Source organism: Neopsephotus bourkii, unplaced genomic scaffold (genome assembly GCF_033783945.1).
Source record: "Neopsephotus bourkii isolate Nb327-2 ecotype Australia unplaced genomic scaffold, CSIRO-AGI_Nbou_v1 NB_1825, whole genome shotgun sequence".
NCBI classification, from domain to species: domain Eukaryota; kingdom Metazoa; phylum Chordata; class Aves; order Psittaciformes; family Psittacidae; genus Neopsephotus; species Neopsephotus bourkii.
In genome coordinates, this window is record NW_026902298.1 from 2,872,364 (window position 1) to 2,887,823 (window position 15,460).

Below are 15,460 nucleotides of genomic sequence, written 5' to 3' on the forward strand. Positions count from 1 at the left end.
TAGATGTATGAGACCTATGACAATAGGAACATGTTGCCATAGACACTACTGTTCAATATGATACTGAGACAGTGCTGCTTAAAGAAACCCACTGAAGTTGTTTCACAATGTCCTGAAATTATGCAGTTGTGAAAAATTAATTCTAATTCTTTCACCAAAGTGATGGCACTGTAATGTTGATTCTAAAATATTCAAGAAGCTATTTCAGTGCTGAGGGCTGTCAAATGACAGAGAAAAATAATGTATCAGAAGTACTGAGATATGTTTAAAAGTTTTAATTATAGCAGATGGCCACCATTTCTGAGCATTGCATAGCTTAATTTTGAGTTTTAACAGCTTCAGTTATAGCTTCAGAATTTCTGCATCTCTTACAGAAATCCATCTCATAAATTGGCATGAAATGTCACTATTTATAGCAAACATAGGGCAAGAAGCAGAGAACAATGCAAAGCAAAAGTATGAAATGACAGCTTTCTGTTACAGGCAGTAACAACTGGGGAATTGCAAGCTTTTCCAGATTGTTCCAGTCTTGTTCTTTTTTGTGTGTGTGAATTAGCAAAGAGGTACGTCTGGATTTGGGCCAGAAGGCTTGGGCTATCATCTACTCTGACTTCCTGGACAGAACTTCACTGAAATGAGCAGGCAGCAATCAACTCCCCATTTAGTGCATTTTGTGGTCTGGCTTGTATTTCAAGAGCGTTGTATATAGCAGCAGCATCCATTAATAAGGAGACTTCTGAGCGAATATTTAGAGAGAGACATTCTTATCATTGCAAAGGATAAACTTGTGCATGCACATATGCACACTGTTAACCATGAAATTTAATTCTCATTACCTTATTACATCACAGGTTTTGTGAAGGACCAAGAGTTATCATGGGTGGGGAGATGAGCTACATTCCTGTGTTGGTTTGGTGGAGGATGTAAAAAAGCCTGTGCTATGATGTATGTTTATCTTATTTATTTATTCCCCTTACTCCTCTCTGTCTTAAGACTCAGTCAACAGCTGCATCTCTCCAGCTCGCAGAAGACTAACCCAATCTCATTCTTCTTACTTCTAGATGAGTCACCTGTCACTACAGATCCTCCTATCCTCCTCCCTTGTGAAAGTCTTTTTATAGCCCAGTTTGATTTGTCTTGCTGAGTCACTAACAGCTCTTAGTGGCCTTGCCTTGATTCTGATTGATAAATATAGGCAGGAATATCTCCTGCCCTTCAAATGTACTTCCACTAGATACCCACATAATATTTCTGTTATCTAAATCAAGACTAAACTCCCTGACTTTCAGTCACTTTCAGTGATCAATCACTACTAGTTCATATATACACTCCACCCTTTCTGTAGTGTTCATGGGAGTGAACTCATTGTAGGAGCCAGATCAGGAAACCATACTTGGATTAATGGTACCCAAGACCTGTGAAATTATATGAAATTGTTCAGATTACAGTATTCTAGTGTTCAGAATGCCATCTGATAATTGCATGATGCCCTTACACTGTATCCAGTGTCCCAGCCATTGTGACTGGATAAATATTCACAAGTGCCTTCTAAAGCATATTTCACTATGCTGAGTCCCCTTTGAAGGGGATACAAAAGGATACCCTCAGACTGCTGTAGATACCCTCTGCTGTTGTAGAATGTTAAACTAGAGCTCATAATCTGCCAAAACAATGTGAAGGAGCACCAACTTTTTATATTTGAGGTTTACATACAAACTCACTATCATGGCATGTGCATTAATGTTTATTTTATACCTTAAGGAACATCAGCAATGTTCTTTGAAATAAATAAGATTATTTTTTTTTTAGTATTGGCTTTAGTAGAGGTAGATTTTCACTTAGCGTATATCCTATTTTACTCTGATTTTATTTATTGTTTGGGGCAGATATATTTTATGACTGTAGATCTCTATGGTCCTTTTTTGAATTAAAGACTTGTATTGCAATTAGCAGTAGAATCTGGCTGGCTTTGTTTTCCTTAAGAGATTTGATGTTATTTTTGGTTAATGTGTGAAATGGGGCATGCTATAACTTCTTTGGGTCAAGAGGAGTGCTATTTCTAAAACTATTAAGTAAAGTATTATGGGAACAGAAAATGTTCCTCTCAGATAAATACAGCTCTAGTCAATTGATATTCTGTTGACATGCATGTCTCATTCAGTCTTGTCCTCATGCAAAAGAGATACTGACCCTGTGTACTACACTGAGAATAATTTTGCATATAGAAGTAGTAATAAAATGTTTATAGACAGCCCCATAGCCAGAAAGATTGCCAGAGATTTTTAGCTTTTAGAAATGGCTGCAGAGAAAGCAGTGCTAAAGTCAGTTAACTTGTGAAATGTCATCGGATTATACCAGTAATTTGCATTTTATAAGAGTATTTCAATGGAAGATGTTCTCTGAATTTATCTGATCTTCACTGCATGTGACTAAAGGGAACATTGAAATGAGAAGAGGACATCTCTGGAAGAAATGTACAAGGCATGTTTTTTTTTTAAAGGAAACCTAACTGCTTTGAAGTAATAGAACTGATTAAATATCAGTACAAAATTGTTCTTCAACTGCTGGGAAATAATAGAATTGCTTAGATACGATCAGTATAAACGGTTTCTGTGCAGACATAACTTGTTGAATATATTTTGCAGGTTGAGATAAAATTTTCAGTGATAAAAAGTTGAAGTGAATAATTTTGACTTTCTAGACTAATTTTGGTAATACTGAAATCCTCTGTTTCGGTGCTGTCACCTACATTTCTTTATAATACTAAGCTAGTATTTCATGTTAACTTTCTATATTTTATTTTCCATAAAGTCAGCATTTTTTTCTTTGTGGAAACAAAACATCTTTAATGGATTAAATTGAAAAAGCTCTTAAAGTCATTTGAAAATTTTGACTTTGTGTGACAAATTCCCCACAGTTTAAGTCGCTGAAGAGTCTATTTCCAGAAAGAAATAATTATGCTTTAAGTACAACATTTGAGTATTTCTTGAACCCAGAACAGCAAAATTATGACAATAGTATTTCAGTCAGTATGTGTTGGGCATCACTACACAGTGGAAAATATAAAAATCATCTTTCTTTTTCATGATTCCATTAAGTGTTCTCAACAGCAACTTGTGGTGAAATTCTCAAAAGCAACGGTAGATTCAAAACTGTTGTGTGATTAGCTGGGCATGATTTCAAGGATGTAGATTTTTTCCACTTGCTGCTCAGAAGTAGTTCTTCTTTAGGAATCCTGTTTGAGAAAAGCTATCATTCACCTTGTTTTAGCACTCTAGAAATAATATTTCAATTGGTATGTAGGAGGCATAGAGATATGTAGCAGAAAGGTGGGATGGAAGAAGAGTGAGCAGGGATCTTCTCATTGTGGTTATATATATGTGAAAATTAACCTCCCAGTGGTTCCAAAAAGTTGATTACTATACACACATAGAAAGAGACTCTTCATTAGGGACTGCAGTTGTAGAACAAGGAGTAATAGGTTCAAACTTAAATAGGGGAGATTTAGGTTGGATATAAGGAAAAAATCTTTTACTGTGAGGGTGCTGAGGCGCTGGCACAGGGTGCCCAGAGAAGCTGTGGCTGCCCCATCCCTGGCAGTGTTCAAGGCCAGGTTGGACAGGGCTATCTCTTCAATTGACAAGAAAGTTGTGTGTGGTTGTATCAAAAGTCTGACTGAAGTTAAGGTAGATGAAAACACTTTTTCTTCTCTTATCCAGCAACATGGTCACTCCACAGATTCACTGTATAAGGCCGGCAGATTACTTAGGGATGATATGCCTGTTGTGAAGCCATGTTGTCTGTCTAATTAGATTCCCTGCCATACATATGACTTGACATTGCTTGTAGGAGCTTCTGTTCCATGATCTTACCAGGTATAGAGGTGAGTCTGACTGGTTGGTAGTTCACAGGGTCCTCCTTTTTGTTCTTTTTTAAAGAATAAAAGGATATTTCCCCTTTTGCAAGTCTCTGTGTACTTTGCCTCACTGCTGTGACTTTAAATATGATGGAAAGTGGCTTATTAGCTACATCTGCCAGTTCCCTCATGACTATGGGATGCATCTCATCAATTCCCTTGGACTTACATATGTGCAACTGAAAATATTACAGCTGAAAAGATTTTTACTTCATGTCAAAGAGCTGATGTAAGGAATGAAATCGTTGGTAAAACACTACAGAAGTGTCCAGTCAGTCATGGAAGTTCTTTGCTGACTTTATTGCTTCTGATAGGATAAGTTTTTGAATTCTTAGTCTGGGATTATTGAGTTGAATGATACTAGAGGGAAATGTTAGGTTGGCCAGATGTCTTCAGATGTTGAGAGTCACATGTCCCAAAGGAGATACAGACATAGCATGCATCACCAGCTTTCTCGCTGTTGCTGACAAGGACTTTTATAGCATTAGGTGTATAGTTCTACATAAGGAATGTGGATGCCTGATTTAACCATACATTTTTTTATTATTTTTTTTTTAAATCCATAGAAAAATTGGGAAACCGTGTTTGTAAAAGCTCTGAGCAAAGCTCTCTGAGCAAAGCTCTTTCACATGTAGAGGTACATTATTTTGGTTTATTTGGCTGTATTTCAAACACAGTTCTCTCCATTAAGAGATATTTTTCCTCCTTTATTTTTGTAATATACATATATTTTTTTAAGAAAGAAAATAAATTATTTATTACATTATTAAAATAATTAGATTACCTGTTTATTCTTTACTGAGCCCAATAATTTGCTTTTTACCCATAAGGCTTCTAAAAATATCTTGATTCTTGGTTTGAAACAATTTAAACATAGAAGATATACTAATTTCCTTGTAAATAGTTTCGTTTATTATCCTTTGCTCTCAAATGCTGTTCAGGTTTGAAATAACTCTTTAAAAACAGGCTAAATTTAAAAATAGTTTCAAAATGAGATATTTATTTCATTGACCTGATTTCTAGCTGAGGTTTGTTAACAAATTAAACTAACAACTTCTCAATTGAATGAAAAGGAATAGTTAGAGCATGGCCAATGAATATCCATCATTATACCCTCTATTGTAAAACCTGACACTAAGCTTGTTTAATGAAAATACTGACTACATAAAGAAAAAAAAGCTGAAACCTGTGTTTTCATGAAAACATAGGCTACTTCCACTGTTGAGCAAATTTAAATCCTATTTCTCAGTCTAACAATAGGTTCCCCTTAAATAGTTTCCTCAACTACAATTGCAATACAAAAAAGATCCTACATGTTTTGACACATACAGGTCTTTATCAAGTATAATGCAAAACCAAGTTATTCTTGTACAAATTTACAGTAAGAGCTTTATTTTTTTTTTCCCATATGAAGAGACTACAGCAATTTCCTTGGTGAAAATTGATGGAGGTTTATTTTTAAGTACTGTAATAAATGCAGTTGAACTTTGGAAGTTCATTCCTTCTTCATTCATGCTGTTACCATGGAAATGTGGATTTTATGCTTAAATGAATTAGCTTAGTTCATAAATTATGGTTCATAAATTATAAAAGTAAAACATTAATTCATAATTGGGGAGCAATGGCAAATCATTAAGAGATAGACATCACTTTCCCCAAGGTTAATTTTCCCCAAGTTTTTCAAACAATCATGGTGAAAGGTGTTCTGGAGGAAAACAAACATAGGCTTCTAATTGTCTAGCTTTTTGCCTTGTGTTGAGCTCGACATCTGTCTGAGCTGAATGGCAGGCAATGTATATCAGAAAGGCTCAACCACATCATATATTGGCTTCTGTAGGGACCAAGAGTGAAAATATTCCTTTTCTCATTTTGCTCTTTGTATTCTGTCTCACAGACATGCACTTTGCATATGAGCATATCCCTGTATACGTGTGAATGTGTGTGTATATATAAACAATGCAGAATAAATAGGAATCTGTCTACACACTGCTATTAAGGTGAAAATCTCACCCTACAAAGGTGAAAGTATAAAAAGCACCAAGCACAGATGGCAAACTTCAGCATGCATTTGCACTTCCAGTGCTTCAAAACTATAAAGTTTAGGGCCTCATGTCTTTCCTGCTGATTTATCCATCATTATAACCTCCCAGAAGAGGAAAATTTCCAAAAAGAGCTGTTTTGTTAAATTAATCTAATTTGGATAAAAGGTGGTATTTTGTTGTGAACCATCTTCTTGATTTTCACAGAAACATTCCCATAACAAGAATAAAGGACCATCTAAAGCAAAGATTGCTTCCTCCATGAGAGATTTTGAAGGACAGGTTAAGCAAACATTTGCCAAGAATACTCTATGTATAATCTTCCTTCAGCAAGGAAAGCAGATTAGATAATCTGCTAGGATTCTACGTTCTCGTGGCCTTTAATATGACTGTGGATAGAAATACCTTTTTGAAGGTGTCGTGATGAAGATGCAGGTCAAGAAGAAAGGCAGCTGTCTTCTCATAGTCAGAAAATGAAATGCACATTATGGAAACATGTTAGTCATCAATATGAGTGAAATTCAGGAAATTCACTGGTGATCTTCAGAGCTGAAAAAGTGTTCACATCCAGAGTCTCTCAATGAAAGTTATAATGGAGTTACATCTCAATCGATTTAATATCATGACACATAAGATGAACTTGATCCACAGGTTACAGGTACAGCCGTGTAAAAATGAGGCTTTAAGTAACAAGATGCTTTGTGGTTCTTTATCCAGTTCCTTCTTTCTGGGTCTCTGTACCTTGTTTTGCAGTATTTTGTTTTAGGGTCATTGAAGCAATGACAAAACCTGTCCTGAGAAATTCAGTCACAGACAAGACTCACAGGATCAAACTATTGTTCACATTTTTTGTTTATTATTTGGCCAGACTGTTTTTGCTTTTAATTTGCTTATTATAAATGGTTTTGCCTTTGAAATACCACAATGGCTTGGGTCACAAGATATGTTTACATTTCATATTGAGAAAGAATGATTTCTAAGTAAATTGTGTGGTTTTCTCGTGTATCTGATCAAAACCTTCCTCAGTGCAGCCACACAGAACAGAAAGCAGGGAGCTGGGATATTGGGAGGAAAAGTATGAAATACTAAAAAATCAGACAATTGGATTACCAAGATTGTTGTGGAAAAATGAAACAATGTTTTCAGGAAAAAAATGAATTAACTTAATTCATCTTGGGGCAGGTCTGTTTACTGGCCTGGAAATGAGGGAGAATATTCAACATAGCAACTTTTGGATCAGAATGCCAGGATGCCAGAGAGATAGACTCATGGATTCATAGAACGGTTAGGGTTGGAAAGGGCGTTAAGATCATCTAGTTTCACCTCTCCTGCCATGGGCAGGGACTCCTCACACTAGACCATTTCACCCAAGGCTCTGTCCACCCTGGCCTTGAACACCGCCATGGATGGGGCATTCACAACTTCCCTGGGCAGCCCATTCCAGTGCCTCACTACCCTCACAGTAAAGAACTTCTTCCCTATGTCCAATCTAAACTTCCCCTGTTTAAGTTTAAATCCATCACCCCTTGTCCTGTCACTACAGTCCCTAATGAAGAGTCCCTCCCCAGCATCCCTATAGGCCCCCTTCAGATACTGGAAGGCTGCTATGAGGTCTCCACGCAGCCTTCTCCAGGCTGAACAGCCCCAGCTTTCTCAGCCTATCTTCATATGGGAGGTGCTCTAGTCCCCTGATCATCCTCGTGGCCTCCTCTGGACTTATTCCAACAGTTCCATATCCTTTTTCTGTTGAGGACACCAGAACTGCACACAATACTCCAGCTGACGTCTCACGAGAGCAGAGTAGAGGGGCAGGATCACCTCCTTCGACCTGCTGGTCACACTCCTTTTGATGCAGCCCAGGATACGGTTGGCTTTCTGGGCTGCAAGTGCACACTGAAGCTGGCTCATGTTCATTTTCTCATCCACCAACACCCCCAAGTCCTTCTCTGCAGGGCTGCTCTGAATCTCTTCTCTGCCCAGCCTGTAGCTGTGCCTGGGATTGCTCCCACCCAGGCGTAGGAACTTGCACTTGGCATGGTTAAACTTCATGAGGTTGGCATCAGCCCACCTCACAAGCATGTCGAAGTCCCTCTGGATGGCATTCCTTCCCTCCAGCGTATCAACCGAACCACATAGCTTAGCCTCACCGACAAGCTTAGTGAGGGCACACTCAATCCCACTGTCCATGTTCCCGACAAAGATGTTTACAATACTGGAGATGAGATTTTGCAAATAATCTCTTCAATCTTTCTTTTTTCTCTTTCTGTAAATTTTAAGACTTGCTGAGCCCAAATTGCTGCTTTAGTTCCTCTGTTATGTTTTACTAGACTTTGCTATATTGTCAAGCTTAAACAAGCCTTCTTGCCACTTGCAGCTTTGTTCCTGATCTTTTTTTCAGCATTTGTTTCCAGATATCCCATAAACTCATCTAGTCTCAATAGTCAACATGTTCCGAAACTGTACACTGTACAGCACCCAAGACCTGCAGAGCAGACCAATGCTTCCTGCAGCATCCTCCCCTCTGACATGGATATTTTCTGTGTAACGAACCTCCTGTAGCTGTGCATTAGCTGTAGCGTAACATTTTTATGGCAACTTAAGAATCTCAGAAATGGGGAAAGGAGTAAAATCACTCCAGTTTAAAACTCATGTGCTGAAATCAGAGGCATGTAAGCAATCTTGGACTAGAGTGCTATATAGGTTGTATCACTGCACTCTGCAAAGACACGGTGTGATGGAGCATGACTGTAGCCATAGTGCCATGACTGCACAAGCCAGTACTTCAGCATTAGCACAAAAAGAGGGAGAATTACACCCTGGGCTTCTTCAAGTCAGTGGCACAGATTATCAATATTGACACTATTAAGAGTTACATGGCCAGACCCTACAGATGGCTGTGAAAACCTCCACCATCCTGTCCAACTGCCTGCAGACATCCACCATTCTGTCCAATTGCCTGCAGACATCCACTTTCCCTTCTTTTGAAGAATGGGAGTCCACTCAAAGAGCAATGCACCTTCTTTTCCATCCCTTTCCCCCTCTTTTCTGTTTTTTTCTGGATAATCTCTGTTTTCCTTGTAATCTTCAGAGTGTGATCACAAAATCTGTTTCATTGCAGCAAGACTTTTAGTAGCAATTTATAATATTTACCCACAAATGTGGTGCTTAAGTGAAGAGGGGCACCTTGCACTGCCATAGGGCAAACACTGGAGAGTGTTGCTTTCTTCACTGCATTATTAGTCTATTGCTTTTATTCTTATTCTCTTTTAAAATGCCATTTTTTTCATGATGTCTGGGGAAAAATAATTGTAAGTGGTTGGGCTGCTGAGGATGAAAATATTAGTCTTCAGTATGGTTTCATTGTTCCCTGGTAGGGTTATCCTAGTACTGTCTGCTTTGTGCTTGTATAATGCCGTAGCACAATCCGGGTTCTTGACCACAGCTTTGGGATATGATGGCAACGGCATTTCTACTGCTACTGCTGTTACTACTATTGCTGCTACTAGCTCCTTCTGGGCAGTGACAGATGCTGCAAAGGACTGTCCCCACTCACCCCTCTGAAGCAGACTGCCCTGAGGACCTCCTGAGATCAAGGTCTTCCAGGGCAGCACCTTCCCTCTGCTCTCTTCAAACCTCTACAGACAACCAGGGTTTCCTTCCAAGCGCTCCCTTTAGCCCTTCTGAAAGCACAGGAAGATAAAGAAATGATGAAATTTCACAGCTCAAGATAGTGGCTCCAGTGGTTTCTGTCATCTAAGAATGTTCAGGTCACAAGTTGTATGCCTTTTTATAGAGGGTCTGGAATGCTCCTTTGGACAACTGCCTCTCTACTGTTTTTATATTTGACCTATTTTTCTTTACAGTAACTTCTTTCATCTGTGGGGTTCTTTCCTGTGGTGTCCGGTTTAAGAGCACTTAAAATGTTCTGCTATTTTTGGCATGTCTGGCAGACTCGAGCAAGGGTTTTTCCTCACTCTTTCATCAGTTCCATATCAAAGACCGTGAATATCACCAATATGTGATGCTTTTGAGTAACTGTTAGTTGTTGTAAAATATTGTTTGTATGTCCTTGATGAAAACACAGCCTTTAACAATTGGATGGTCATGCTAAGAAATGTTTTGCAGAGGTGATCAAGCCCTGCAGGGATCTGCTTGTGTAGATTACCTGAAGTAGTCTCCGTTAAATGTGTTAGGTTGCTCTGCTGTCAAAGTAATACCTTGTTGGCTGGTACAGACGTTTCAATTTTCCAGCAAATTCTCAAATGCCCCACGGTTATTATAGGAGGTAGCTGGCACGTGGATGGGAATCTTCTCTTTTTGCTCTTGCAGCGTTTATGAGAGTCAGGGTCTGTAATGCCCTAGATTATTTTTCCTCCTATACACTCAGCAGTCATGGGAGACTTTTCATGGTGAAGACTTTGGGACTTCATTACTTCTTGTCTTCATAAATGAATCTGAAGTCTTTTATACAGGTGATAACTTGGGAATAATATAGTTGTGCAGCCCTGCTTTCTTTCAATGAGATCCCCATTTTCTCCATGTTGAGTTTGTTTGCCTAAACCCCAAAACACCAACTTTTTAGGATCATGAAGAAGAAAGTTGTTTTAAAGACTCTGTGGTCTGAAACCTTGTGCAACTCCTTTGGCAGGAAGGAGATTTGAATTTGATTTTCTTATGCAGCTACATGCTTGCCTGAGCTTTGCCTCACTGTTCAGGACTGTGCATCTATTCATCTCTGCTTTTTGAATTGCATCTCTCCAGTGGATCAGAATTCCCCAAGATCTGTGGTATTTTTTTCAATGACTAAGGTGCTTAATTTTAATTGTTAATGTACTGTACTGCAAAACAAACCATGATTCCGCTCCCTTTCTATTCACTTCAGGATTGTCAGAAAAATACATCAATTAGTTCTCCCATGCTTTTGCTGGGCAACGTGTTAGTATATTTTCCCTTATTTGATGCATATGGCTGCAGCCAAAGTTTGAACTATCAGAACTTTGGGATATCCCAGCTTCATGAGCTATGGCACCTAGACCCCAGTTTCATTACTAAAAAACAATTCCAGGATTAGATTTAAGAACAGGGTACATCTCTTGTGTTCTGGATGTCATTGCTTTTGCCAAAGCAGGTTGTGATTAGTAATTACTTGATTTGTATGACAGATGGAGCTGGGGATCAAATTAAGTAGCTGTCTTAGGATACGTTGTAGAGCAATATCTAGCTTTAAACACGACTGCCTTCTCCGTTCCTAAAAAAAGGCACAAACAATGACAGGCTAAAAATAGCTGTTCACTTGGAGTTGACGACAGTTTCTGAGAGCTTGTCTTTAGGAAGATGTTGGAAAAAAACCCTGCTGTCTTCTTCCCCCTCCCCCTCTTTTTTCTTCTTTAAATGCACGTCCTTCTGTTTAAGTTTCTTCACCTCATTGCCCACAGAAAGGTACCCCTGACTTTGATAGCACTTCAGTATTCCTGCAGATTTCCAAGGGGGTTTACGTAAAGCATTATTTAAAGAAATCCTAAAAGTCACTGCAGATATGTCTATTAAGTTATGCTTATCCTACACAAATTGCTCTGTGCTGATAGAGGAGGAGGTAGTAAAGCCTTTTCCACTCTTTGCCTCCCACAGTATCTGCTGCAGTGGAAAAAAAAATAAAAGGAGGCTGTTTTCTGGTTTTATTCCTGTAGTCTGCTTCACAATTCACTGTGGATACCGGTGTTTCCCGGTGCTGTAAACAAAGAGTTGAGTCTTTGACTTTGTGTCCCTGCAGTCTAGTAAACAATCAGTTAATCTGTAGGATCCCAGTGGTTGACAGGAGTGAAAGAAGTAGTTTGATCTTATTTTTGTGCTTCTGAATTAAAGCTTTGCCTTCTGGCTACGTTCTGAGTTCCCTCCTCCTGGAAGATGTTTGAGCATTTTGAATTCAGAATATGTAGTTACAAATCCGAGGGCACAGCCTTCTCCAGGATTTTTCTGCTTTCGTTTTAATTTTCCTCTATGTTTCTAATCCCAGCGAGGAAGAAAACAGTTTGAAAACAATGTCCAGTGTCTGAGCTAGGGGAAAATGCAATTCAGGATCCTTAGAACTAGTCCGCTGCGTTCTTATTAAATGAGAATGAAGGAGTAGGTGGGACTTTTTATTTAAAAATAGATTAGCGCAAGGGACTGAACTTGCATTTGAGGAAACGTTAATAAGCCAGCCAGCCATTGTCCTTAATCAGAGACTGTATTTGTAAGTAGAACATGTTGAATCTGTCATGATTGATGACGTTGTCTCTGTTAAAAGGGATGCTGCATCTTTAACAAGAGCAGACAGAAACAGTGCAGAATCTACAGTAAATTTGAGAATTGGAAGAGAAACCTCTCTTCATTTTCCCCTGTGTAACATTTGTAAAATATTGAAAAGAATAACATCAAAGCCAGGGGGAAATATAAGTAACTCGCTGCTTACATTTTAATTCCTCACCTTTCCCCTCTGGGTGATTTCCCCCTCCTCTTTCCCCCCTGAATTTAAAATGCTGGAAGGAAAAGCAACTGAAGTCCAAGTTTCAGATGCCGAATTCTCTGCTAATTGAAATTACTGGGCATATTTCTATATATAGTCGATGAAGAGATATGTAGCTTTCACTCAGTGCCTTCAAGACATGTCTTTTTGTAGTCAGAAAAACAGAGATCAATGCATTTTCAAACTGACAGAGGGAACGGATGCTCCTTAGTAGCACATGCTCGGGATCGTGTGTGTACCGTTTGTGCAGAGCAGAGACGCTGAATACTGGTCCATATGCTCCTTGTTTACTGCAATGTTTTTTGCATGTTACTGTGCACTCCGGACTAATGTGAAGGTAAGAGGGGACGAGGCAACAATTTGGCAGGAATGTACATGTAAAACCAGCTGCAGAAAATGTCTACCTTGTGTTGCTGAGTACTTTGGAATTGCTAGCTGAACCTGCATATTATTACAGGTGGTTGTGGAGGCTTTGTTTTATCGTTGTCTGTATAGCTAAAGCATAGAAGCATGTTTTAATTTTGCAGTTTAGTGACCTTCAGTTTTTAACTGCTTGCAGTTTGGGCTCTGGGCTTGTATGATCTGATAAACATGTTTTGCTACTGTCCAGGTAGGCCAGAAACAAGATGCCAAAAGCTGTTTGTGCAAGGCTACATAGCTTTGTATAGGTTAAGAATTCCTATACTCTAGTCCCCCTTGCATCCTCCAAGTGATGCTGCTTGCATGCTTTCTTGTTGATTACTTGTCTGACAATCGGGGGATCTTGCTGCTGTTAGCTGGGTTGGTTTTGTACTGATTTGTTTCTAACTTGAAACAAAATGCATGCAAACAAATTATAAGCTATGTCCTAAGAAATAAACAAAGGAATATTACTGCAAAACGCTATAGAAAAATGCCAGCTGGCAGCCCTGATCTCTCAGTAACTGTTAACCAGCATTTGTCACTCGTGTCAATGTTTGCTTGTTCTGTTAATTAGTGTCAGAACTTCAATATAAGTTGCTGGATATATTACGTTCTCTGGAAGTAGGACAATATTAGCAGACAGGATCATTGGCACTGAACTGAGCTCTAAGCCAAGCTGTGGGCCAGCTGTGGGAATCCAGTTGCATAATTTAAATGAATTACTGTCCTTAGTCAACATACTGGGGAGGTGCTTTTGGCATTCTGACTTTTTCAAGTTCAAATGAGTGTGTCTGTCTGGGAAGAAAAGCACTGGTAAATGCCGGGGAATCATAATTAGAACTGTTTTACCTGGAGAAATAATAGTAAGGGATATTTGGCTTTCAAACTGCCTTAAGCATGCCTCTGAATTAAAGTGAGTTCTCTGGATTTGCACCTGGTTTGGTAATATTGAACTTCATATTTATTTATTAGGGCAAAATATTTTGTGGCTATTTGATTGAAAAAGTATTTTGCATTAAAAGCTCACATGTTAACAACCTGTCCTATTATGTGGTTAAAGTCTGTACTGCTGTTTGCTGTACTAAATTACTAAGCTTCCACATTTTATTACTTTCTAATTAACTTTTGCAGTTCACTTTCTATGCCACTTCTGGGGAGGAAGGTGAAAAATATATTTTCTTTGAATATGTAGACAACAAGCCAAAAAATACAAGCTAAAACTTTTAATGCTGTTCTGTCTTCTTAAATACATAAGTTATAATTTCCCTATATATTTTTTTGGAAGATTAGTAAGTTATATCCACATTATATACCCTGAGTTCTATACAGTAAATTGCCAATAAAAAAATGTTTTGAGACCAATCATTCTTTATTGCTCATTTTGTCCCTGCAGTACTGTGCTGGTCTGCTAAAGTGGGTCTGTTGCTGAGAAATGATTTCTCAGTTTAAATAAGAATAGGTGCAGGAGAAATGTCAATATTACTATTTTTACTGTAATTTCCACAAGATACCTTATCAGTAAGTACCACGGCAACTGTTAGGAGCCTTGTAGGTTCAACTTTTGAAATGTCTTTGTTTCCATTCATAAACACAGAAAAAAGTGAAAGGTTTGCACTAGCCCAAGTCTGATAATTGTTTGGATAAGATAGTTTTAATGTGTTGGAACTTCTTCAACTGTTAAGTGTCTCTGGAATGACTGATATAAAGTATCTGTTATTTACATGGTATTGTTCTGAGGATATTATCTTCAGTTCTAATTTTGGCAAACTCATCCACTCTCAATGCATGCTTTGATCGTCTGCTTTCCAAGCTAAGCGTTGGGCTACAATAACATAAAAATGCTGCTCAAACTTTGAAAATTGCCCCAGGAACTACCTAAGTACAGCAGTACCACTTGCATCTTCAATAGTTCCTGTTTGGTTTTCCTAACATTGAAAATGACTTAAATAGGAATTTACTGAAGGGTGCTCCCATGCATAGTGTTTCTGCAGAACTCTGTTGCTTTTAACTTGGTTGGCACTAACATCAGCTACAACTTTATGGGTGGCCAAAATAAATGAAATACATTATAAAACATCTGTTTTGAGTTTTGTATTTTTCTCCTTTTAATAGCTGGAAAAAATCTTAGTAGTTCTCAAATATTTTAGTCTTTAAGTCATAAGATAGAATTAAACTATAAGTACAGGCTGTAACAGGAAATAGATTTGCTTGCCCTGGAAAGTGAAAAAGAAAAGCAATTTGGTCTGTTACTGATGGCAGCTGCAGTTTATGGCTTTAGAGAAAGCAGATTTTTCAAGTTCAAGGTAGGACTCAATTCTTGATTGCCAGTCTGTCTGAAACTGCACATGTGAACTCAGTTGGCATATGCAGACTTATAAAAAGAGGTCCACCCCATGCATTCTTAATCAAAGCCTATTTTTACAGCTGACTAAAGAATAGTACTGACCATGAACATGTACCTGCCTATGTGAATAATTATTTCTTTCTGCCTGAGCAGAAACAAAGTCAGCAGTTAATAAAAGGCAGAAAGGTGTCTAAGAAGTTATGAGCAAAAGATTGTGATTCAGCTTGAACTAAAACAAAATATATGACTGTTGT

General features: G+C 38.4%; 1 protein-coding gene across 22 annotated transcripts in view; it reads left to right on the top strand.

The window, feature by feature from the left end:
• DLG2 (discs large MAGUK scaffold protein 2) overlaps positions 1-15,460 on the top strand; it is a 1,002,605-nt gene that overhangs the window by 251,609 nt on the left and 735,536 nt on the right. Inside the window, exon 1 of one of the 22 annotated variants that reach the window (XM_061343353.1) lies at positions 12,163-12,797. The exons of 20 other annotated variants lie outside the window; for them this stretch is intronic. In XM_061343353.1, the coding sequence (XP_061199337.1) occupies positions 12,678-12,797 (120 nt within the window). In that variant the 5' untranslated portion in view covers positions 12,163-12,677. Of the gene's footprint in view, positions 1-12,162; positions 12,798-15,460 lie in introns of those variants that run through there. One more of the 22 variants, XM_061343357.1, reaches the window with a different exon arrangement.